This window comes from Centroberyx gerrardi, chromosome 4, assembly GCF_048128805.1.
Source record: "Centroberyx gerrardi isolate f3 chromosome 4, fCenGer3.hap1.cur.20231027, whole genome shotgun sequence".
In the NCBI taxonomy this organism is placed as follows: domain Eukaryota; kingdom Metazoa; phylum Chordata; class Actinopteri; order Beryciformes; family Berycidae; genus Centroberyx; species Centroberyx gerrardi.
Genome location: NC_136000.1, coordinates 25,955,687 through 25,976,858, shown reverse-complemented (window position 1 = coordinate 25,976,858; position 21,172 = coordinate 25,955,687). Strand labels below are relative to the sequence as shown.

General features: G+C 41.6%; 1 protein-coding gene and 1 long non-coding RNA gene across 5 annotated transcripts in view; both read left to right on the top strand.

Moving 5' to 3' along the window:
* cbfb (core-binding factor subunit beta) overlaps positions 1–13,638 on the top strand; it is a 30,747-nt gene extending 17,109 nt beyond the window's left edge. Inside the window, exons 4-7 of one of the 4 annotated variants that reach the window (XM_071902249.2) lie at positions 6,231–6,347; positions 6,541–6,636; positions 7,725–7,792; positions 13,194–13,638. In XM_071902249.2, coding sequence (XP_071758350.1) covers positions 6,231–6,347; positions 6,541–6,636; positions 7,725–7,754 — 243 coding nt within the window. In that variant the 3' untranslated portion in view covers positions 7,755–7,792; positions 13,194–13,638. The remainder of the gene's footprint in view (positions 1–6,230; positions 6,348–6,540; positions 6,637–7,724; positions 7,793–13,193) is intronic. The other 3 variants (XM_071902250.2, XM_078283162.1, XM_071902248.2) reach the window with 3 other exon arrangements.
* Positions 13,639–13,777: 139 nt separating this feature from the next.
* LOC144538580 (uncharacterized) lies at positions 13,778–17,713 on the top strand. The gene is made up of 2 exons (XR_013504369.1): positions 13,778–16,104; positions 16,381–17,713. It is a non-coding gene; the product is annotated as an uncharacterized LOC144538580 (long non-coding RNA).
* Positions 17,714–21,172: the final 3,459 nt, after the last annotated feature.

Here is a 21,172-nt window from a genome sequence, read left to right as displayed (position 1 = left end):
ACACTCACACACACACACACACACACACACACACAGACTGATACCCACGAGGTGTGTGAACACAATGGGCATCTGTGTTTTCAGCCCCGTGAGTGTGGCCAAGCAGCCTGTCCGCCTCTCCCACACTACGCTTTGGGCACACGCACAGACACACACACACACACGCACACGCACACACACACGCACACGCACACACACACACACTCAAACAAACAAGAAGCACAAAGACCCAAACATGTCTCTTTTTATTCCTCCGTCACCGCCCCTCTTTCTCTCCGTCTTCTTTTTCTCTCTTAAATACACTCTCTTCTTCACTTCTTCCGACCTGTGTGTGTTTCAGTGTGTGTGTGTGTGTGTGTGTGTGTGTGTGTGCCAGTGGGCAGTTGTGCTGACTAGATGGTTGGCACCAGGCTGAATGAGAGGCGCTGTGCCAACACATCCTTCTACATCTGCGTCACACACTGTCTGCCAACGCACTCTCTCTTTTTCTCTCTCACTCACGCATGCACGCACACACACACACACACACACACACAACACACACAGTAGGCACAGCTTAGCTTGGACTGCTTGGACTTTACTACTAGTACTTTAGATCAAGAGAGAGAGAGAGAAAGAGAGACATAGAGAAAGCAAGAGAGAGACAGAAAGAGTCCACATGCATCCACACCAGTAAAACAGCTTTGCTATTGTGATTGTTCAGCAATGGGTTCGATGTAGGACTGAAATGTTGGAGGTCAAGGCAAGAATAAGTTCAGCTTTGCACCTCCAGGGACAGCTGTGTCTATGCCATGAATTGTAAACAATCTGAATGCAAGTAAAAATGATTCACAGTGATTCACAGGACTGAATCCAGGTTGCATAACATCGCTTTTGGGTGAAAACCTCGTCAACTTTTCAGGAACTATGAAAAACAGCCTTGTTTTCAGATTGACCACCATGCATTTTTGGACTTCATCCAATGGGGTTTTGTATGGGTTTCATCAGCTCAAGAGTCACAGAATTTTCCTCAAACCATAGAAGACCATGTAATCTTTCAGTTGAAGTTAAAACATTCAAATCAGCAGAATTGGAGTTTACGAGGTTTTCGCGCAACAACGCCGATAACGCCGACACACTTTCGATACATTCAACACATCTGTCATGGAAACTGAGAAACGTGTGATGTTGAAGGTAACTGCCTACAGAAAGTTTAGCTACATGGTCAGTATCAGAATCTGTGTGATTGGCCAAGAACAGGTATGGTGCACAAGGGAAACTGTCCTGCACAATACAAGACGCAACACAGGACTGACACTGGAACCAGGTTGGACCACATAGTCACAGGACCTCACATATAGTCCAGACAAGATGTAGGCCTAGGCTACTGTATGGCAGCAGATGAAACATAAACACACTACAAGCTTACATTCCAAGCTAAAGAACAGCAGCCACAGATGTGCAAAGTACAACTGGGAGTGATAAATAGCAGAAGATGCATAAAAGACATATAAAATACAACTGGGTTGATAGAGAGTTAGCAGGGAATTTGCGGGGTTTTTGGTCAGTCCTGGGTGGTGTGTGTGTGTGTGTGTGTGTGTGTGTGTGGGTGTGACCATGCTTTGGGGTAAGGGGTAGTGGGGCTTGGAGAGCTATTGGTGTGATTGCCATTTTTGCCATTTGGACCGTGCCAATATTTCCAGAAAAACATCATCAAAAGATCTATAGCAGCCAGTTAGAGAATGCATAAGAATGACTATATTAGTCATAGGTTTCACTCTTACTTCCCCACCTACAGAGTGGGCAGTGATACAACTCAATACAACAACAGAAATCCTCCCATATGGGACTAAATCAGGCTTATCTGAACTTAACGCCAGGCTTAACTTGCACCCAGTTTTACAGCTAGTCTGAATTTCCACTGCAGTTCACCCTGCTTCCTTTCTTATTCACAGTGTGCTTCTGTGTGAGAGAGTTCTCCTGTGTGTGTGTGTGTGTGTGTGTGTGTGTGTGTGTGTGTGTGGGTGTGTGTGTGTGTGTGTGTGCATGTGAGGGGAAAATATGGAGAAACGGCCCAACCACAGACTTCCTCTGAGAGAGAGAGCCATGTCAACCCCCACATCCATTTACTGACACACATACACACACACACACATACACACACATATATTTTCCCTGTCAAGCCCAATGAAGCATTCTTATAAAAGCGCCATGCAGCCACACAGATGTGGAAGCCATCTCTCTCTCTCTCTCTCTCTCTCTCTCTCTCTCTCTCTCTCACACACACACACACACACTTTCACAAAAACCCACGTTCTCTCGGGGTGCGGTCTCCCCAGCAGCCCCAGTGCAGTGTGGGTAGTTGTGGTAAAAGAGGTCCCTGTGAGAGGCTGTCCAAAAATAGCCTGAGTAAAAATGCAGGAACGTGGAGCTTGCCCTGTATCACACAGAAAAATCTAGTCGTCTGTGTGTGTCTGTGTGTGTGTGTGTGTGTGTGTGTGTGAGAGAGTTTGTGTGTGTTTGACTTTGTTAATTTATTCCTAAATAGTTGTTTACTCAGATAAAAATACCACGTAAAAACTCCTCCGTGTATGCCCACACTGGGAAAAACACTCTCTCTCTGTCTGTCTCCTCTCTTTCTTTTCTCTGTCTTTCTCTCTCTCTTTATCTCTGTTTCTTCCCCATGGAAAACAATGTTGTGGGAAAGTGGAAGACACTGAAAGAGAGAGAGAGAAAGAGATGAGAAAGTTAGAATATAGCTCATTCACTCTGCGTCTTTCATCACGTGTTTGGCTGACTGACAAGTTCAGCTCCGGTTGAATGCCTATGCAACTCATTGTTTAGGGAAGAGAGAGTGTGTGTGTGTGTGTGTGTGTGTGTGTGTGTGTGTGTGTGTACAAATGTTTTTTGTATGTGTTTTGTATGTTTTAGGATGTGTATTTTCTCAGTCACAGTTGTGAAACATTTCTGTCAAAGTTGGTGGTCCATATTTTATATTAAAAAAATATGTTTTAAATAATATTTATATTATAATAATTTCTCATGACCTAAAACTAATTTTTGAAGCGATCAGTCTCACAAAATTGACTTAATAGCCGACAATGTTTTATTCACTCTAGGTCACATTGATTAAAAAGACTTTGGCAAAGTAACATAGCCAGTAGTTTTTAGATAAAGGTTTCTCCAGAATAATTTCATGGGCATCATGAAGGAATGTAATGAAGTTAAAGGAACAGTTCACCCCAAAATGAAAATTCAGTACTACTACAATTCTACTCACCCACATGTCAGTCCAAACTAAACTATCAAACACTATAATAGACATTTTATGCTCCAAAAAAGCAATTTCTAGAAAAAAAAAGCATTGTCAGGCAGGAAAATCTAGGAGATAATAAAGTAAATGTTGCACTTTTGGATCGTTTGGCTACAAAACACTTGGATTACACTGCACAAGCTGTTTGGAGACTTTTGATGGACATTTTTAACTTCAATGGAGTTTTGGTTGACGAGTATGATTGAAGTTTTGGGGTGAACTATTCCTTTAATGACATTTCTTTTCTAGCCAGAAACATCTGAGCTCAGCCACACAGCACAGCAGCGTAATGCCCTACCTACTGCAGCTGAGAACCACCCAAATACAAACAGAGAGAGAAATCTAAACAGGGAAATGGTTCTGTGATCCCGCCTACAGACATACACATTCCCCTGCCTGTCCCTCACATCATGCCAATGCACGCACACACACACACACACACACACATACACACTTACATATTTGGTGGTTACATTGCTGGCTTCTTGGCACACAGCCATCGCGATATAACAAACCCAGGAATCCAGAGAGAGAGACGCGGCCTGACGTCGCTCCGCCTGTCAGTCTGATTGACAGCCTGACGCTGTAGACTGGGTTTATTTGTGCGCTGCTCGGTGTATAGGAGAGGGTGTGTGTGTGTGTGTGTGTGTGTGTTGGGGGGGGGGGGGGGGGCAGTCTAAAGGCTATAAACACTTGTAGTCTCCTCTTTAACACTCCACTTTCTCCCGCTCTGTTTCTCCCTCTTGTCTAAGGACAGACAAAATAAACTCCACACGAGGTCAGAAAGAGACACACATGCTCTCTAATGGAAAAAAAACAACAGACAGGAATTGTGTAGAAAACTTACTGTTGACTGACGTTACTGAATGTTGTTCAGCTCTAATTTCTGTTTCTTATCAGGCTGGATTGAAGATACTTAAGTATTGCAGCGACAAAGGAATGTTTTTCAGGTTTTTTTACTGGCTTGGCACAAAGGTTATGGCCCTTCCATTCCTGATATAGTGTTTGTTTTAGTTTTTAAGTTAAGTTTTAAGTTATTTAAGGAATTTAGGTTTATTTAAATGTTATACTTAATGAAAATCGCTTTAGATAAGACAATGAATGTACAAGAATTTTGCCTTTGTGTCGCTGGTGCAGGACATGACAAGGCATGACGTGAACTTCCAGAGTTTTATTTGATCACAAGTTTGACCTTTGACCTGCAGTTTTGTCAGTAGGCACACTCTACATATAAACACAGCAGAAGGCATGTTGTCAACAATAACTACAGGGGAAGACAGATCTGTGAGCCAGTGGTAAAGAACACAAAGTCAGGCTTTAGCTGCCAGTGTGAATAGGGCCTTTGAACCCACAGGGCCTGTGCAGTGGCTGTAAAATGAACACACACACACACACACACACACACACACACACACACACACAAAGAGGTAGAGGGAGAAAATGTGTTTAAGCAAATGATATTTATTTTTGATCACTTTGGCTCTGCTCAGTCCAATACAAACACTCACTTTTCCACTAATACCGGCCTGACAGCCAACAATAACACACACACACACACACACGCAAACACACACACAGATCCCTGCACTTACATGCTTGTATGCCATCAAATGCACTCGTACCTCAGAGCCATGCAGAACACACTCAGCCAGACTTAGGAATATGTGTGTGTATGTGTGTGTGTGTGTGTGTGTGATGTACTAGTCTAATGCTCACTTGTACTAGAGAGGGTTTGACGTAGTTAGTGGTTTACTCCTTCACACCAGTTAGATGGGGGGGGGGGGGGGGGTCCATCTACCAAACACAGTGCTTTTCATTATTCTGGAGAACCAGCTGATGGTTTCTGACTGGGGAATTCTAACTTTATATGAAGCTACAGGCTATATTAAGCTGCCGGAGCTCTTCCCAAGGCCCCGCAATCAAAGATCGGGTGATATTGTTGTTTTCCAAAGTCTGGGTCACGACTCAAAGTCATGGGAAACCGAAGAATGGGTTCCCAAATGATTGTGGAGGAACAGCAGATGGTTTTTGTCTGCAAAGCTCTCATTTTGTACGGAGCTAACTGTCATGTTGTGGGGTTGGTACTGCCTACACCAGAGGTTCTTACACCGAGAACCAAGGGGAATAAATGTGTCTGTATATGTCTGTCATAAATGACTTCATAGTTATTTGTGGTATGAGGCACCACAGTACAATAGGGGGGAAAAAATCCTGTCATCCTATCAGAATGAAATTTTATATGTTGAATATGTAGACAAATGCAAACACTTTTTGTATTAAGACTTTATTTATTTTGGTTTTATCATATTCAAATTACTAGAACTGGAAATTTGCATGTTTTTTTTCTCAGTTGATGAAATCAGAGTATATTTCCCTGTTTCGTTCTACTGGATAAGTAAATAGTTGGTAATTTACAGAGGGAAATTTCAAAAAATATATATTTTTTATGACTTATTTACAAAAATGTATATGGCAAAAATCACAGATTTTTGCAATTGTTTTTTTCCTGTAAAATACCTCATAATTAGAAATGGAAAAAAAATATATATATATACATATATATATATATATATATGCCGCTGTGAATTAGCAGCTTTTTGTGCATATAATAATTAATTAATGTTTTTTTTTTGTTTTTCTGTTTATTTTAAAAACAAAAGGTGGCAGTATATCCACTAGTCTGTGTTCAATGTAGCTGACAACTCCTTCACATCTAGTTAGAAAGACTATGCTTCTTACTATTTCTGAAATGCACAGCTGACATACCTCTCTCTCTCTCTCTCTCTCTCTCTCTCTCTCTCTCTCTCTCTCTCTCTCTCACTCTCTCTCTCTCTCTCTCTCTCTCTCTCTCTCTCTCTCTCTCTCTCTCTCTCTCTCACTCTCTCTATCTCTCTCTCTCTCTCTCTCTCTCTCTCTCTGTCCCTCTGCATGTCTCCAGGTCCATTTAAAGGCTCCTATGATCCTGAATGGGGTGTGTGTGATCTGGAGAGGCTGGATAGACCTACAGAGGCTGGATGGGATGGGCTTCCTGGAGTATGACGACGAGCGGGCGCAGGTAACACACACCGGGACGGACGCACACGCAACACACACACACATGCATGCATGTCACACCGCATGCCCACTCACCACTCTCAGACTGCATAGTGATGTCTTTCTCTCATCATCAACAACTCATCTCTTCAGGAAACACTTCACCTCCCTATGTTCCTCTCTCTCTCTCTCTCTCTCTCTCTCTCTCTCCGCAGCACGAGGATGCTCTGGCCCAGGCGGCGTTCGAAGAGGCTCGACGCAGAACCAGAGACTTTGAAGACAGAGACCGGTCACACAGAGAGGACCTGGAGGTGAGCGGGCCTGGGACCAGTGTGGGGCTGAAGGTGGTGTTAATGTTAATGGAGGAGTGATGCTAGTCTGCCAGCTCAGAGGGGGACAAGGGGACTATTAATGGAATAAGTAGAGCTCCAACTGTAACAGCGCTGCATTTAGGGCCTCATGACTAGACTTACCCTACTGGAAATTTGCACATCATATTTTTGGATTTGTTTCATTTTTCTATTTCATATACCTTCTCAAAGCATCTTCAAAAACAGCACAAATTGCACTCAAGCAAACTGCAATTTCACAATAAAATGTAGTATAATGGCAAATTTCTGATGAGCTTTCCACTATTATTAAATTTGTTGTAGATGATAACAGATGGAAGTTTGTAGCACAAGCTTTCAGCAAATATGCCTTGAATTTGTTCCACATTTGCCATCAGCTTGTCATATTTGTGAGTTTATATTTAATATGCACCATGTTAGAGAAGAGTATTGAAAAAATGACCATGTTAATCAAGCAACAGAGTCAAATTTCCAGTAGGATCTTCTATGCTTTAGCGCTTAGGGTGGCTAAGGGTGTGACGTGTGGTTGTGTGTTTCCACATTTTTTTTTCCTCTAAGTATACTTGTTACTGTTTGTACCGTAGGTTTAGTGCATGATCAGTTTGACCATAAATCTAATCAAATAATTGATTTGATTTGATATTACTGAACTATTGAATGACTGATTCAAGTTGTCAGGTGTCCCAAAAGCCTTAGAAGGGAAAGTAGTTTGTTGTGCCATCGATTATAGAAAAAAATTGAAGATTGTAGAAATTGAAACACATTGCCTTCCGTTCAATGTTGAATAAAACGTAAATCCTCTAGAAATCAATTCTTTAATTACGTTTCATTTAATGCAGTATCCTCATTCACAAATATGTGCTTTTTGCAATATCATATATAGACAAAAATTCTGATTCACAAATGTATATGCTAATGCTAATTTATATGCTCATTTTGTAACCATCCCGTAGACAAACTCACTTTCCCAGCAAGGCTTTGGGGAGATCAGAGGCATCCTTCCTAAGTTGACGCCCTAAGAATGAACCCCAAATTGTTTATTTTTTTAGGACCCTGTGGTTTCTAAAATCTGGGACTGATGACACACACAGACAGACAGCCAGCAGAAAAGAACAGGGTCTGTGTCCTCCACTTCTCACTATCTATCACACTGTCATGCACTAAACCACCCTGCGTGTGTGTGCGTGTGTGTGTGTGTGTTTGTGTGTGTGTGTGTGTGTGTGTGTGTGTGTGTGTGTGGTGTATGTGCCCACCTGTGTTCATTTACTTGCGTTGCCATGCGTGTTTGTCTATGATGATATTTCTGTGTGTGTGTGTGTGTGTGTGTGTTCATGAATGAAATGAATGAAAGTTCCCACTAGCATGTGCATGCAGTTTTTATTGAATGACCTGTTTCTGTGAGAGAGAGAGAGAGAGAGAGAGAGAGATGACCATTTCATAACTATTTAGTCGAATGACATTGTACACACACACACACACACACACACACGCACACACACACCAAGACCTACCACAGCTTTGCAGCACATGGTCCTGCAAACGAAGAAGAAAGAGAAGAAGAAAGGGAGGGACCGAGCGGAGGAGGAGGAGGAGGAGGAGAGCGAGAGAAAGAGAGAGAGAAGCACAGACTTGAAGAGAAAGAGAGAGAAAGAGACAGGAAGAAAGAAAGCGAGGCAGTAAATGAAGGTCGTCTTTCATCTCGCTGCTCTCATGTTTCTTCCCTGAAGCTCTCGGAGAAAAAGAACCTCGTGTCTCCTGCTGAATCAATATTCTAATAACTACCATCACTTTCCCTTCAAAGCCTTTGATAATGTATAAACAAAAGGCATTTGGCGTTACAAATTGAAACTGTAAAATAATAGGCCCGAAATACTGCGAATCAGTTTCATATCGCAATGTCCATATGAATCATATTTTAAGATAAAATGATGAGAGGCAACAATCACAGTAACACCCTGCTGCCTTGCTGTGGATCGTACGATGGGTGTGTTCCACTGGCGCTGCTGAATAGCTGCACAGATTCAGCCTCTGCATTTCTGTGGTCTAAACTTGCGGTCTAAACTCCACCTCTCTTGCTTTAACTCTCTCTCTCTATCTAGTCAGCTTGCTATCTAGTTATCTGTCTGTCACTCTCTTCTGTCTCTCCCCTCTCTGTCTCTCTCTCTGTCTAGCTGCGATTCAAAGAAAACAGAGGGATCAGACAGACAGAGGGATACAGAAAGTCAGTGAATTTCTTTTGGAATTAACAGAAGATATGGTATTTCTTGATAGAGTAGAAGTTATTCCACCTTCACAGACGTCATACATTTGTAAAAGCGTATTTTGCTATTCTTTCTTAAGTTTGTTCTCTAGAAAATGTTCTCATGAAAGCAGGGTTGGAGGAAGGGGTTGCGGGGAGACGGAGGGAGAGACTAGAGAACAAATGCATTAATAATAGAAGACCAGGCAGAGACCAAGGGATGCAAAGGGGGACATTGCACGGCGAACGACGGATGAGAGAGGATAACAGAGAGAGAGAGAGAACAGGATATGAGAAAGAGGAATATAGTACATTGGGACAACATACTGATAAAATTCTCTTTTTACTGCATGCAATGTGTAGAACTTTTCTTTTCCTCTCTTTTCTCTCTTTTGGTGTTATGGGTTTTTTTAAAGGCAGATATGATACAGTATGTTTAGACCGAAGTCGCTGTAGACTATATGTTGTGCCGATATTCAACATCTTTAAATTCACATTTTCATGCCAAAAAAAATACATGTATTCAGAATTCAAAACGTTTTTTTTTTCATGGTGGAAAAGCCTCTCAAACAGCATTCAGACCATCATGGGACACTAAAACTCTCCACTAAAACCCAGACTGATGAAATATTTTATGGTTAGTAGCTCTTCAATGCAGGATGGCCCACTGCACCTATTCAACGGTAGGGAAACTCTGGGATAGATCACTGCCTCTAAATGAAGAATTCATTTAGAAAAAAAAATCATAATTGAAATTGAAGACAGTAAAATTTCATTGCAGGTTTTACAGGTTTTTATGTAGCTGTGGTCACGGAGGAACCTCCATATTTAATAAAAATCTGCCAATACATCAGTTGTAACCCTAGTGGGCACTGTAGTACTAATGTGCTAATGACTTCTACCTTTATAATATTGTAATATTAAGCAGGAGAGATGCAGAATGGGATGGCTGTTAGGCTCCTATACAGAAAATGGAGGGGACCAATACAAATCTTTGATGTTAGGGGAAAACCATGTCACTACAAATTTATTGGCATTTCCACTTGCTCTCTGTAGGTTGAGTGGGTTTCATGACCATAAGGCCCACCCATGGTTTTTTTTTGTTTTGTTTTGTTTTTTTCTTTGGGTGTTTTTTCCCCCTCCATCCCTGAAACCTTGTCTTTTTAAAAGATACGAGGTTTTCATCAAAAAGCAATGATATGCCAGTCATTCAGGGTCAGCAGGTAGCTGTCACAATGACAGATAGAGAGGCAATGTAGGGAGAATAAATGTTCCTTTTAACTCCGGTACACACACACACACACACACACACACACACACACTCCAAGTGCTCAGCAGAAGGAGATTAGGTGGTGAATGATGAGCCGACACTGAAAGCATTAATATATCATTAGTATTGATCGCCATCAGACCCCCTGCCTTGCCTTAGACACACACACACACACACACACACACACAAACACACACACACACATATAAACATGCCTGAATTCACACACACGCACGTATACACACACACTGTACAGATACAGTTCAGGCACGTATGAACAACTCGCAAGCACAGCACATCTGCTCTCTGTCACACAACACCCACCCACACACACACACACACACACATTTCTCCAGTATTGAGTTGTGGTTAAGCAGCCTATAGTGGCCCAGCAGGCTACCATCTGTGTGTGGATCAATAGAGAAAGCTCTCCAGCCCTTATGGTTAGCAAAGACCACTCCCTTCCAGAAACACAAACACTACAGGACTGAAGGCCGCGACACAGCAGAAACACTGATGGGTATTTTGGCCCCAGTTATGAACCGCCTTAGTTTTACATCATATTCTATTAGCTTGAAGCCCTCTGTTTACATTTCACATTTACATATTTCACAGACAGGCTTTTATATCATTTGTTTTCACGTCGTCTTGTATTCATCTCATTGGCATTTATTTATTCATGTGAAGAAATATATCTGTTTAAATGCCAGTAAGATTTCATCATCCTCGTTGTCCATTGAAGGGGTTTAGTCTCTCTCCAACCTCACAATAGCATTCACTAATGGTATCATAGAGAGTTGAATCAATATTTTGCAAAAATGAATACGTTTCTCCCAAAGCCAGAAACCGGACAATCCATCCTCTAATCGGTTTTGTCATCAGAAGACACTTTCTGGAGCTGCATGTAGGATCACCACATGTTTGTTTGAGCTTTTACATTTAAAGTAATAACCCGCAACATTTTCTTATAGATAAATGTCAGTTTTGCTACTCTCTATCACCGATTGATAACACAATAGTGACTCAACCTATTTCCAGTTCATGAAAGCTTTTCCATTCCATCCTTTCCTGGGAAAAACCTCTGTCGCACAAGAAGTGACGCATTTTACATTTCCAGCAGCAACAACAGCGGTTTGTTTGGAATAAACAGAAGAAGAACTGGGTAGTGAGCATGAGCAGTGATAGCCAGCATGACTGAACAGGCAAAGAAAAGAGAAACTCAAACTGCATCAACAGAAAATCCAAGGAGAAAGACGTCACAGTACTGGACACACTGTTTGATTGACAGCTGATCTCTGGGAAGAGCAGTGCAGAAACACTACAGCAATGAGCGCCTATTAGCAAAAATGTTGCCAAAATAATAAAAAAAAAGAGGATCTCATAGATTAAACAAACAGCTCTGAACTATGAAATGTAGCTGTATCCTTGGGAAAAAAAACTAGTACAGTCATAGTTCCAACGAAGTCGGTCTTATATTCATTAACAGCAGCAGCCCCAGAAAGTATCGTTTGATACTTTCACACATTGGCGTCTTCTCTGTCTTGTCTGAAGCTTGGGGAAAGACCTGCAACTAGTGGTAATATATTTTAGGAAATCTTTCATTTTCAAAGCAGCCTTTGAATCATACCATCTAGATTGAAATCCGCTTTTTAAAGACGGTAGGTGAGATCAAAATAAACTCACAGACATGGGCAGACAGAGACAGAGACACACATACAAACACAGACAGTGTTGTGTGGGACAATTAGACTCCAGTTGCCCGGGGCAGGTTCATTGTCAACTCCACTTTGATCTCCAATCAAGTAATTATAATCGAACCGCACATGAATATTTGATAATTAAAGTTACAGAAAGCTCTTCAGAGGAGACAGACAGATATTGGAGTCAGTCTGGCTAGGAGGAGTCAAAATGGTAGTATGACATATGTGTGTGTGTGTATGTGTGTGTGTGTTACAATGCTATTATGGTGAGTCATTGAGATCACAACTACATGCCACTTGAACTAAGCAACCCCTTTACTATCTCTCTGTCTACATTTCTGTCTGCTCTCTCTCTCTCCCCCCTCTCTCTCTTTCCCACAGCTATCTTGGATGAGAGAGAGATTTAAGTGTAGACACATAACCAGATGTATCTTTTACAGCCAGACCAGGTCACGCCGATGGCGCTCACACTCACACACACACCCACACACACTCACACACACGTGACCGAGTCATGAAATATATTTAAAAGTCTTGTCATGTTGACGGCTTCTAATGATGACCTAATGATCCACTAGCTGGCTGGCTGACTGCGTGCATGCATGTGTGTGTGTGTGTATATATGTGTACACGTGTGTGTGTGTGTGTGTGTTTATTTGTGTGTCAGACAACCTGTATGTCTGCCAGTTTATCTGTCTGTCTGCCTCTCTGCCTGTCTGTCTGCCTGCTCCCCTGACTAAAATATCAACAGAAGTAAATTTTATAAACAGCAGAAGTTGACAGCTGTGTTATTATGAAGCTCTCTGGCTCCCTCTAGTGAAAATACAAGGAGCTGCAATGGTTTGTTGAGTGGCTTTTTCAACCCAGGATCCAGACTGAGAGCATTTATTTTCACCTTTGGCCTCTCCTCACAAACAATTTGATAGCAAACCCTTTAGGCAAATCATTAGTTTACTGGGTAATGTTGGAGTAACAGCTCATTCCTGCCGAAGCAAACTATCATTGAACCTCATTATAGCTGGAATTGAAGATAAGCATTCATCACGTTTTGATTGGCTGAGTTTGAATGCAGTAATATAGTTACTGGAGGAGGCCTTTCAAACATAAAATTACTCTCATGTGAGGATTTTCCTATCAAAAATAGAAAGTTAATTACTGCTGTTCTTTTCATTCATTTATGGTAAATCTTACTATACTGCTAGTAGTTGAAAATCTGTACTTAATTTGTTCTCTATCTCTCTCTGATCCCTTCTCTCCTCTCCTCTCCTCTCCTCCCCTCTCTCCTCCTTCCATCCCTCTCTCTCCCCAGTCCAGACGACAGCAGGACCCCAGCCCTGGCTCAAACATGGCCAACGCTGACATGGAACACAAGATGCGCTGAGGAGGACGAGGAAGAGGAGTGTAGGGGAAGGAGGGAGAGGAGGCCGGGGCTGGAGTCCATTCACTTTCAATGCAATCAACTGCAAAAAATGTCGACCGAAACTGCAATAGTCCAACATTTGTTCACTGTTGTTTCTTAACAGGTTTGATATGACGATCTTCGCATGCCGAACATTTTTTTCAATATTTGCATTGAGAAGAAAATCAACTTCCTGAATTGATTGAATTGAAAGTGAACCCAGCCCTAGAGGAGGAGGAGGAGGAGGAGGAAGAGGAATAAGGAAACAGCAGGCCTGGGCAAAAAAGTAGTTGAATACATTTCAATACTGAGAAAAAAGGCTAAGGAAAATAAAGAACATTAACAGTACCTAGATAGGTTTGATTTAGCATTATCTTGCAAGTGTCCATTGAGTCAAATCAAGACAGCAATGTGTAGCCAGTCTTTCAAATATATATATAAGTACAAATCAAGTAGGTCAAATACTTGTAACCATCTCTGAATGTCAATTTTTTTTTTGCCCAGGCCTGAAAGGATTTGATGGATTCAAGAACCAAAAGTGTATTTTCTATTAACACAAGATGTTGAAATTGGGGGGAGGCAGGGAGAAAAGGGGGGGAACAGGTCATAAATGGGAAGTGGAGGAGGAAAGACAGAAGCTAGACGAGGTAGGAGAGAGAGAGAGGAAGGGACAGAGCCACGAGAGAGATTAGATGATAGGGTTGGGGTCAGGGGGTGGGCTTGTTGGTCAGGATTACCAGGGTGCAATCCATCTAAAAAGTGAGGTGTTGACAATTTTGGACAAATGATTCTGCATTGTGCAACACTTCACGTTTGTGAACATGCCCCTGTTAACCCCGACTATACATAGCTCTCTTCCTGAAACCTGCTGTTTTCTGAGACCAAAGTTCACTTTGCTGGAAAGGGAGGAAGGGAGGGAGGGATGAGGAGAGAGACAAGGGGAGGGAAAGATGGAGAGGAATAAGAGAAGGAGAAATTGTATCGAGGGAGGGCGTCCATTTTAAAGAGCGGGGGAAAGAGTTTTGCCAGGTTGCATACTATGGTGGCTAACATGTTGTTGCCCTCTCTCTAGAGGTAAGAAGTATTTGCTGTAATATATTTGAATGCCCTCTGAAGCATCACCATGGTGACATGCCCAGCATCCTAAAAGCCAGTTAGCCGTAGAATCACAAGTTACTTAGCAACAACATTGAGGCAGGATGGTGGAGTCAACAGAGACAACTGCAGCGGACGAAGTCTGTCTGGAAATTAGGTGGAAAAGATTTTTTTTTTTTGTTGTTTTTTGGGGGGGTGGGGCGGGGGGTGTGTGAAAAGGATCGATCCAAATGGCCTTTGTCTTCCGAGGGGTTTTGCACTATGTGATCCAGTCAGTCTTGTTCCCCACATGGCTTTCCCTTGCATGAAACCAAACGCAGGCCTACCTATGTTCCTATGTTCTTTGTCGTTCCCTATGCAGCCTATTTATCGCGCTAGCATTCTCTTTACAACGCTTTGAAAAGGAAGGAATAACAGGGTGATTCAAGACTATTTCAAGCCATTTTAAAGGCCACAATTTGGGTATGCTTTTTGGCCTGGGACCCAAATCGAGTAAATTTCGTCTTGTTCTGGGACCCAGGCTCATTACAGCATACTAGTATTCCAATGGATACCACACCAGACACAAGCCGCTTTTTAACAAATAGATTTGAAGGCATTTTCATTTGTATCTGACACATATGTCATTTCTACTTAAGAAAATCTGGATTTCAATTTATTTTGTGATCACTTCCATCCATCCATCTATCAATCACCCAGATATTCCTCGTCATTAAAGCACTGTAAAAGCCTAAATGCAGTCTAAATATTATTCCCTATCCTGTTACAGCACTATTGTAATGAAACGGTATGTTTTGTTATCTTATCATTTTGTTTGTGTGAAAGTCATGATGTTTACTTTTTATATTACTTACCACCTCTATCTATATGTATTCGTTTTTGTTCATCTTTAGGCTTTGTTTTGAGCTAGAAGTAGCAGCAGTAGATTATGGAAAGTTGAGTTAAAAATGACAAAATGTCTCCAGAAATGGGGGATTTTGAGGACTTTTGTTGCTTTTGTTTTTGTTGTTTTTTGTGTTCTTTTTAATGTTCTTTTAGTTCATTTCATTTCCTGTATTATCTAGTGCAGGAGTTTCATTTTGAAGCTTTTTTTTTTTTTTTTTTTGAGAAAATCCACTTCCTGAGTTGAATACATTGAATGTGGATTGACTCAAGTCCTGTTATTACATTAATGTTTTTATATTGTGCAACTAGAAGCTCGTTTCATTTTCCAGTGTGTTTTACGCTCAGTGCATTCAACGGTTTTATTATTATTACTATAACCAAGAAAAATCTTTTGTTCAACAGAGGCTTCTTGCTTTTCTTTCTTTAGTCTGAATTGTTTTAAAATGAGGTATCATCTTTTCAAAAATTAAGAAAAACAGACCATTTTTTCCCATTGACATCAATGCATTTTACAATGCATCTGTGGTTTGGCTTGGTCCAGAGTCAAGACAGATTGTGTTCGTTTGCTAACAATGTTAGCTATGAATTACAATAAAAAATGGAAAAATTTAAATCAATGGACAAGATAAACTTGATGTCGATATGAAATCCAGGCAGATTTTCCGACAATGATGCAATTAGTTCTACAGACAGATCATATAATTTTCCAAGTGCCCTAAACTAAATTACTGTTTGAACTGTTATGGTACCAAAGTTGCTATTCCATAGCCTCATAAATCAAAACTCACAAACTCATGTGGCTCACAGAGCTAGCCGCTCCAGCCAGATCATCAAGATCAGGGTATGATTAAAATGTCTCTGAGAAAAAACAATCTAGGATTTTCATCCCGACTTTCAGATATTTCTTGGGAGGACTTAATTAGATTAAAAAAGGTCAGAATATTAACTTTATTGTTGTCAGCCCTAATTAGTTTGTCCCACAGATACTACAGATTGGGGGAGAAAAACTCAATTGTTCTCACATTTTTCTCAAAGCATATTGATCCTGCAAAGTCAGCTGACTTTGGTGATTAATTAGCTGAAGAATATGGAAGACATCTTACTTTTTTTATCCAAGGGCACCTTCACTGTGATGTGTGGTGGATTGTTGTTGTCTGGGCTGAGGATGCTATTGTTATGTTGAAAGGTCAAGCAGATGAGGCACAGTAGTGAAGTGGAAGTGCATTAAAGACTTTAAATGAGACAAATGGGTAGAGAGACTGAGGTGTAGAACATTGAGTCACAGTTCTACATCTTGGTTCCTTAAATGATGGGTTGGGATCCAAGATGAGGCTCAGGCTTATTGCTGGGGAGAGCTGACAAACATTTGTAGCTGATATGTTCATGTATGTCATGAGGCTGTGACTGACTGACTAATTGACTAGTAATTATTCATTTGGATCCTGTGTATAAAAGGTTTCAGGAGCCCAGATGTACAGACCTGGGACTTTGGAATCTATTATTGAAATAGTGTAAACTGTGGTGCAAACTGTTCAATACATCGTCAAATACTGTTACCCAGGTGCTACGATCGGTGGGGATTGAATGTGAGTGTTGGACCGATAGAGGGGAGGATCAGGTGGACAGTCAGAGGCATTGGGGTTGCGTTGCTTTTGCCTGGGGAGCCAAGGCTGCGTATTTTTGGAGATCTGCAAGTCAGGGATTAATAAATGTTTTGGCATATTGAGGACATGCATATTGCATGTCTGCACCAGGGATAGAAGATGATGTGAGTTGCCAGAAGGGTTGATCAGCTACAGAGCTGGGTTTCACAAGATAATCTTAGAACTAACACCACCTGTGGTTCATCCCATGAAATTTGCCAAATCCATAGAAAGCACCACAACTCTTGTTCAATCTTGAAAAATATTTCTTTATTCATTAACATGGTAAAAAGGGTTTAGGGTTAAGAAAAGAAAAATACCTCAAATGCATGAAAATGTTTATCAAATTTCTAGGTTATAGTTCAGAAAAGTGACCACAGTGTGCCACCCTGTGCCCAGTGCACCCACTCAGTATACCATTATGTCATTATTTAGATGGTTCCCTATGTATACACCTTAGTCGACACTCCACCTCTCCATTCTCTTAATGCAGGCATTAAGGCAAGAAATAAACCAAAAAACTGTCTACACGTTTCATCACCTTTTCCTTCCTTTTTTTAATAAATTGTTTATTTTCTTATTTGTTTAAGTTATTTATACTTTGGTTTTATTTAGTGACCCAATGAAGAACTCTGTCTGTGATATTTAGTGGCTTGTACACACTCTCAAAGTTTCTCTTTCCTGAAGAACGTGTGGTCTTTCTTTCCCTCTGTTTTAGGGTTGCGCTTGTCTTCTTGGAGGGAACTGAAATCTGAAATGTTCAATCTGAAATGTTTGATTTTTTCATAATAAACGTATGAATCCTCATATTTGTTTCTGTTCTTTACACTGAAATAAAGAAGCAAGGCAATTCAATTTAATTTAATGTAATTTTGCTGCCTTACATTTTTATTTTAAGTCCATTTTCCTTGAATATTAACCTATTTTATTAAACTTACCTACATTAGTTGTCCCAGCAGTTAACTTAATTCAGCTTGAAACAGTAAATGAAATCCAATTTTTGAATTTACACATGATTTCGATTTATGATTTGCCCGTTAATTGTCATACATGTTGGACCCATTCTTTCGTTCAGCCATAAGCATTAATTACCCTACTCAGAGGGTGGCACTAATTACACTTAATGCCAATTTGATCCCTATGCTGATGTTTTTATTTTTATCAAAATGTGACAAACAGACAATCTCTGTCCTTCAGATTTTTCTGAACAAGTTCATGCTTATTGTCATGTGTAAATACAAAAGGAAGTGATGGTTTCCATACCCTCCACTTTCTCCCAGTCCTCACTTCAGTGCCAGCCAGAGAGCCAGAGGGTTCGGGGGACTTAGGGATCCTGGATTCCCTGTAACATAAGTCAATTCAAGTCACGTTTATTTGTATAGCCTTAATCGCAGTTACAGTCTCAAAGAGCTTCACAACACACACATGATGAAACAATAAATGAAAATGACACCCCCCAATCTTAGACTCTCAGTGAGAACAGGCTCCCTTGATGGAAAGTTTCTCTTGGAACTTCCATAGCTGATTCTGGGTTCTTTATCATGGAAAAACAATGAAAAACTGCAATTCAGAAAAAATATATGGAATATGGAAGAAATCTTGGGAAGGGCTACACAGATGGCAATTACCACTAGTCTGTACCACTTTTTGTGCATGGTGGGGAGCTTCATCTTCTTCTTCTGCCCATACAAAGTGATCCTGTTCAGGCTTTGTGTCAAGCTCAGCCACCAGCAGAAGTAGTGAATGATCTCCCCCTCAAAGCCCTTGACAAAAGACAGGACTTCATAGACTAGTACGGACCACAGGATCTGTGGGAGGATGATGTGCTGGTAAATCCAGGCCATGAATTTGCCTGGTAGCCCAGATTTGTCCACTACCACCAACCATGACTCTAGCTCTTAATTAGTCACCCAGATAGATGCTACATCAGGGTGTAGTCAAAGGTCTTGATAGGTTTCGACAAGTTTTTCTCCTTGAGACCCGTGCTAGGGGTCACAAGGAGAAAAACTTGTCACCTACCTTTCCCGTGCCCAAGTGATGACCTTCTCAAAGCTCTGGAGGATCCATCTGGCACCTGTCACTAATCTAGACATCACTGTGATATCATTCATGAACACTCTGATGGAAGGCTGTTGGATGCCAGATTTGGTCAGAGGGACACTCCACTTCTGCTGACTTGTCCGGCATGTTTTACCTGGGACAGGATGCAGATCCAATGCTGTTTCCATCGTCTTGCAATGTGTGGACCTGTAGGCACTGGTGATATCCAGCAACAGCACAGCCAGGTTTCTTTTGTGACCTGTGACTCCCTGATCAGCTGAGTGATCACTTCTGTGTGCTCAATACACCCTGGCAACTTTGGGATTCCACCATTCTGCATTGAAAAGTCAATGTAAGATTTATTCAGGTGGTACTGGGTCAAGCATTGGGCAACAAGGTTGAAAAATATCTTTCCTTTGATGCTGCAGCAAGAGAGCCTGAACTGCTCCATGGGCATTGAGTTCTCTACCAGTAGAATCCAGACACCCTCCAAACGTCCACTTCCACTGTTGGGTACCTTCCCCAGGCTACTGTCAGAATTGAAACTGGTGTAGGTTTTGGGGCACCTATTCAGGCGCCTCTTTAGGTGTTATAGGGCATTCTACTTAGTCAAGGAACTTGGTCTTGCAGCCTTGACAACCTCCTGGATCTTCTTCCAGCAGAGTTCCTTGCTGTTGAGCTCAGTGGTAGGTCCTGATGGGTGTATCACGGAAATGGAGCGCCCCAAGATCTGCTCCCCTGCGGCATCAGTGTAGGTGTTATGGAGATGATGGTTGATCTCTCTTTGGAGCAGGCAAGGTGACCACTGTGTCTCTGTCCAAGCAGTGATTTGGTGAACAGCCAGTCTCTCTCTTCCTCACCTCCTAGGTGATGGGCTTGTTCCTCAGAAAGAACAACTCATGTTGTTCTTCTTTGTCTTCTTCCTCAGGATGCCACATACCTTTGCCGGTGCATCCATCTTTTCTTCTCTCACTTCATTGAACTGCCACTCCAAGGACTTGGGCTCCTGCCTTAGTTTTTGCCCCCCTACAGGGGTTCTGGTTGCTTGCTTATCCTCTGCACCAAAGCTTTCTCTGCTTGGTACTGAACTCAGTGATGGGTGAAGCTTCTGGGTACTGTATGACTCCAGGCCTGGCTCCTCTCGCATCTCAACAAGGATGGTTCCTGTGCACTAGAAACCACCGTCACCACATTTCATTCTGGCCTGATGGATCTTCAGTTTACATGGGTAGCTTCCTGCAGATCCATCTGACTGGGGTTAGATTGGGGTTGGGTTGATGACCGATGACCTGGTTGCCATCTCTCTGCTGAATTTGAGCTGTCAACACTCTATTTGTGGTTGTCATCCAACCTGTTACTGAATGTCTCAGGTCTAGCCAGGTTGAAACCGTTATACATACATTATTTGATGCACTTGGCACATATCAGTGATAGGCTAGAACTTAGGGTCACTGGATGTTTTATCTTTCAGCCTCAGACACCCTTGCCCCCAATGTGACCCAACTCGATCAGCCTCCCCTCTGCAGTGTCTGTGGTGTTTTTAATGAGTATTTGTTTATATTTATTACAATGCATTCAACCAGAGAATATTGTGTGATGAATTACAAATGCAATAGCAGACTTGCATTAGCCTATTGTATTTTGGCAATCTGGTGGAATCTCACAATAGCCTACTACAAATGGATTTAGAGAGTTGTCATGTTGTTCAGGCAATGGGCAGGCATGATCATAATGATGCTGTTGCTGACAGGCTAACTTGAATTTAAACTGATTAAGCTAATACTTCAATTTATCACAGGATCAGACAGACAGATTTACCACCAACTACCGGGTGGGATGTAATGTTTAGCTTAATGGAGCAATAATATCGCAGGTCGGTGTGTGACGCCAAAAAAACAAACTTAATGTCCTACAAACACATTATTTTAACACAATAACAGTGTGCTGTTTTAGGATGCAGTGACTCTAATTTTCACCCAAAGCATTAAGAACAACACAACAGCTTCGGTTTGGTCAACTGTGTCAGCTGACAGAAACGTCATCACGTCAACCCAGAGCATGCGTCGAACACAGGAAGTTGAATTATCAGCTGATACAGCTGGCTGTTGTTGATGCTTGAAGTTGCTGTTTGGACACTGTGTTGCTCTTATGTGCTCTTGACATTGAAGACGCATTAAAACCAAGAAAGGAACTCGATGGGCATTCACTGACTGACGAGGTTATGAT